The 5,115-nt window shown below is 45.8% G+C and overlaps 1 protein-coding gene across 1 annotated transcript; it reads left to right on the top strand.

The window, feature by feature from the left end:
* The first annotated feature begins 3,474 nt into the window (after positions 1–3,474).
* On the top strand, positions 3,475–4,680 carry LOC138367674 (uncharacterized). Its single transcript, XM_069329633.1, has one exon. The coding sequence runs from the start codon at positions 3,475–3,477 to the stop codon at positions 4,678–4,680; it is 1,206 nt and encodes a 401-aa protein (XP_069185734.1).
* Positions 4,681–5,115: the final 435 nt, after the last annotated feature.

Here is a 5,115-nt window from a genome sequence, read left to right on the forward strand (position 1 = left end):
ACTGAACCACGAAGACGAATAACACTGTATCTCCAAGTAGATTGTTAATGACGCTAGATATTGATGCAGTTGACATTAACGTCTTACATGTGGTGAGTTGAAGTACAGGAAGTTCCTGGTAAACCCAGCGTTCATGTGGGTGCCGCAGCGTTCCTGTGGGTGCCGCAGTGTTCCTGTGGGTGCCGCAGCGTTCCCATGGGTGCCACAGCCCCCCTCCTGGGTGGCATCTCCACCCTCCTTCTCTTAGTGCCACAGATTTACCTCTACTGGTGCCACAGCAGTCATACTGTTGGTGGCACAGACCTTCTCCCGCTGTGGCTGCTGCTCTCTTGCTGTAGGTGCGGCAGCCGATCTTCTGTTCTGATACTTGGTTAGGTTTATGTTAAAAATATATATTTGATGTGATCGTGAGTGTATTAGAGAAATTTGGGTTTCTCTGTCTGAGGTTGGAGGCCAGACGCTAAGGGCTAGCGTCACCCAGTTGTGCAGGTTGACTGCTGGCGAGCCTTACGACATCGGTGGAGACCGGCAGCGTCTCGAACCGGAATCCCAGCGCTTGAATATTGCAATATTTTTGTGGTCAACTCGCCCACCGGGTCGACCCGAGCACCACCGGGTCGACCCGAGCACCACCGGGTACCCCATGCGATGAAGCAATGAGAACGGGAATGAGTCACAGAACAGGAGACAATAAAAATCATATTAACTATACGAAATAATATTTTTTTCACATTTTTTAAGGAGCAATAATTTTTAACATATATATAAATTATAAATAAATAATTTCAAACTTTACAAACCTTCTTTCGTAATGTTTGTAAGCTAAATTATTGGATCATAACTTTTCAAGTTCTTCTGAAGACAAAAAGTGACGAAACCATGTTTGGCCCCGAGCGGGAGAGAGTGCCAAGGTCAGGGAGAGTGCCAGGTGCCACAGGGAAGACAACGCCATTAAATATCCTGAAATTTCCATACTCAAGGGGAACTGTGAGGAAATACGGAACACTTGGAGAGTGTTCGGAAGAGATGTTCACACGCCTGTGAATTCCAGCAGAATCAATGCTTTCTTGAACACACATGAGGCGGGAGGGGGGGGGGGGAATCTAATGGAATTATTAATGTTTGTGGTAAAGATAATATAAATTTGTTTATTTAATTTTTGGTGAAGGGGGAAGGGTAATGTGCTGAGGCAGAAGCAGAGGGAAAGTTGTTACTGTAGATTGAACGATGTTTAACTTAGGGAACAATTTTATAGAGTGGAAAATAAATGTTAGTGTGTTGCTTAATTTTTTTGGAAGATGTCATCTTACTCTCCCATCTCCTCTCAGCATCCACCTCAGCCCCTCCCCCCCTCCCAGCACCCACCTCAGCCCCTCCCCGCCTCCCACCATCCACCTTAGCCCCTCCCCCCCTCCCAGCATCCACCTCAGCCCCTCCCCCCCTCCCAGCATCCACCTCAGCTCCTCCCCCCCTCCCAGCATCCACCTCAACTCCTCCCCCCTCCCAGCATCCACCTCAGCTCCTCCCCCCTCCCAGCATCCACCTCAGCTCCTCCCCCCCTCCCAGCATCCACCTCAGCTCCTCCCCCCCTCCCAGCATCCACCTCAGCTCCTCCCCCCCTCCCAGCATCCACCTCAGCTCCTCCCCCCCTCCCAGCATCCACCTCAGCTCCTCCCCCCTCCCAGCATCCACCTCAGCTCCTCCCCCCCTCCCAGCATCCACCTCAGCTCCTCCCCCCCTCCCAGCATCCATCTCAACTCCTCCCCCCTCCCAGCATCCACCTCAGCTCCTCCCCCCCTCCCAGCATCTACCTCAGCCCCTCCCCCCCTCCTAGCATCCACCTCAGCCCCTCCCCCCCTCCTAGCATCCACCTCAGCCCCTCCCCCCCTCCTAGCATCCACCTCAGCCCCTCCCCCCTCCCCCCTCCCACCTCAGCTATTAGGTTCTAATTCACTCCAATTTACGAACATAATTAAATTTCTTAGTGCATGAAATTCTTTAAGAGATCTTATCCTTACATTTTATTCCATTGAAATATTTTCCCGATATTCCTCACTGGAATATTGCAGTCCGAAATGTTATCAAAGATATTACTCACATTCCACCATCTCACCAAAGATGTTACTCACATTCCACTTCATTTTTCAAAAAATACTCCTATCATACCACCACATTTTCCCTGTGAATAAGTTCCATTTCTCCTCACTTAAAGGAATACCGTACGTTATAGTACAATTCCCAGGATTACCTCGTATTGCGCTACATTTACCACCAAAAATATCTAATATTTCGCTACATTTACCAGGAGCACTCTACATTTACAGAATTATTCCTGCGGGTGTTTCAGTGTTGCGCCACATGTTGAAGACTTTCAATACTGCTGCACATTGGCAGAGTCGGATTACCAAGTCTATGGCCACTCAGTCACTCAAGAATTTTACGTGATGGTCCACAAATATTGTGTCTGATTACCAGTGGAAAACATGTTTCTGGTTTTGTTGTTAAACTTAAAACTAAGTTATATTTCACGGCTTCTAAAGTATAAACGAATTTCATAGCATATCAGATTTTTTGTGTATTTATAAATATACATTTATATATAAACATGTTCTCCTCACAGGTGGTACCCTGGCAGACCCCAGCACCTCAGCCCTGCTGAAAGCCAAGAAACAATCCAGCTGAGACAGCCCCATTGTAGACAAAGAAGCCACAGCTTCTTTGTCTGCAACAACCCCCAGTGATCGTGCACGCCTCACAGATGTGCAGGCTCCCCATGCAGGGGACTTCCTATTGGCAGTCTTTATGTCTGCGACAGGCACACATCTTGATCCGCAGGAGCTCCGTATTGCAGTCGCTCTCCGTCTTGCTGCCCTTTTATCCACACTGTTCATAGGTGTATTTGCGGCGAGGCAGATGCTGACGAATATGGATTGCATGGCCTGCACTGTGGAAAATCATGCGGTTGGCACTCACGACTCGACAAAGTCAGTGACATCTCTGTTAGCTAACAGTAACACTGTTGGATTTGCTGGTCGACCAGATGGAATTTCACCACGCCCAGGGTAAAATGTGTTGTTGTCCTGATCAGTAATGGATACTCTAATGGATATGTCGAGGAAGTCATCAAAAGGAAGGTTAGTCGCCATGAGACTTCAGATACAACAGACAACAGTACATGTGTAGTGGCTTACAACAGTAAGTCACTACCGGTGGGGGAGCCCGTCGGCCGAGCGGACAGCACGCGGGATTTGTGATACTGTGGTCCTGGGTTCGATCCCAGGCGCCGGCGAGAAATAATGGGCAGAGTTTCTTTCACCCTATGCCCCTGTTACCTAGCAGTAAAATAGGTACCTGGGTCTCTGGTGTTAGTCAGCTGTCACAGGCTGCTTCCTGGGGGTGGAGGCCTGGTCGAGGACCGGGCCGCGGGGACACTAAAAGCCGCGAAATCATCTCAAGATAACTTCAAGATAGTACATGTGTAGTGACTTACATCAGTACATGGGTAGTGACTTACAACAGTACATGTGTAGTGACTTACAACAGTACATGTGTAGTGACTTACAACAGTACATGTGTAGTGACTTACAACAGTACATGTGTAGTGACTTACAACAGTACATGTGTAGTGACTTACAACAGTACATGTGTAGTGACTTACAACAGTACATGTGTAGTGACTTACAACAGTACATGTGTAGTGACTTACAACAGTACATGTGTAATGACTTACAACAGTACATGTGTAGTGACTTACAACAGTACATGTGTAGTGACTTACAACAGTACATGGGTAGTGACTTACAACAGTACATGGGGAATGACTTACAACAGTACATGGGGAATGACTTACAACAGTACATGGGTAGTGACTTACAACAGTACATGGGTAGTGACTTACAACAGTACATGGGGAATGACTTACAACAGTACATGGGGAATGACTTACAACAGTACATGGGTAGTGACTTACAACAGTACATGGGTAGTGACTTACAACAGTACATGCGGAATGACTTACAACAGTACATGGGTAGTGACTTACAACAGTACATGGGTAGTGACTTACAACAGTACATGTGTAGTGACTTACAACAGTACATGGGTAGTGACTTACAACAGTACATGGGTAGTGACTTACAACAGTACATGTGTAGTGACTTACAACAGTACATGGGTAGTGACTTACAACAGTACATGTGTAGTGACTTACAACAGTACATGTGTAGTGACTTACAACAGTACATGTGTAGTGACTTACAACAGTACATGTGTAGTGACTTACAACAGTACATGTGTAGTGACTTACAACAGTACATGTGTAGTGACTTACAACAGTACATGGGTAGTGACTTACAACAGTACATGGGGAATGACTTACAACAGTACATGGGGAATGACTTACAACAGTACATGGGTAGTGACTTACAACAGTACATGGGTAGTGACTTACAACAGTACATGGGTAGTGACTTACAACAGTACATGGGTAGTGACTTACAACAGTACATGGGTAGTGACTTACATCAGTACATGGGTAGTGACTTACAACAGTACATGGGTAGTGACTTACAACAGTACATGGGTAGTGACTTACAACAGTACATGGGTAGTGACTTACAACAGTACATGGGTAGTGACTTACATCAGTACATGGGTAGTGACTTACCCCCACTACACTGACTCATTGCAAGTATTGCTCTGATCACCACCACTTCTTTAATCAACATCTACACCCATCCACAGGAACACCAATATAAGAATTCTCTCCTACATCTTCCAACTAAAGTGCTTTTTTTCAGGGACCTATCATTGCGTTTCTTTACAAGTTTTCTTGTCCCCTTTGTTTATTTCTATTAGTATCTTACACATCTGAATCATGTCTCTTCTGGTTGTTTTATCTTCCAATGTTCCAAGATTTAATTCATTTAAGTAGTCTTCGTAGCTCATGCATACTTTTAATATTAGTTGTGTAATAAGTCTTATGAACTTCTTAGATTTTTTTTTTATTTGCAAGGTGTTTGTGTGTACTCACCTAGTTGTGCTTGCGGGAGTTGAGCTCTGCTCTTTCGGCCCGCCTCTCAACTGTCAATCAATCAACTGTTACTAACTACTATT

This window comes from Procambarus clarkii, chromosome 23 (genome assembly GCF_040958095.1).
Source record: "Procambarus clarkii isolate CNS0578487 chromosome 23, FALCON_Pclarkii_2.0, whole genome shotgun sequence".
Classification (NCBI taxonomy): Eukaryota; Metazoa; Arthropoda; class Malacostraca; order Decapoda; family Cambaridae; genus Procambarus; species Procambarus clarkii.

Coding starts and splice junctions, on each gene's coding strand:
- LOC138367674 (XM_069329633.1), top strand. CDS start 3,475: ATGTGTAGTGACTTACATCAGTACATGGGTAGTGACTTACAACAGTAC.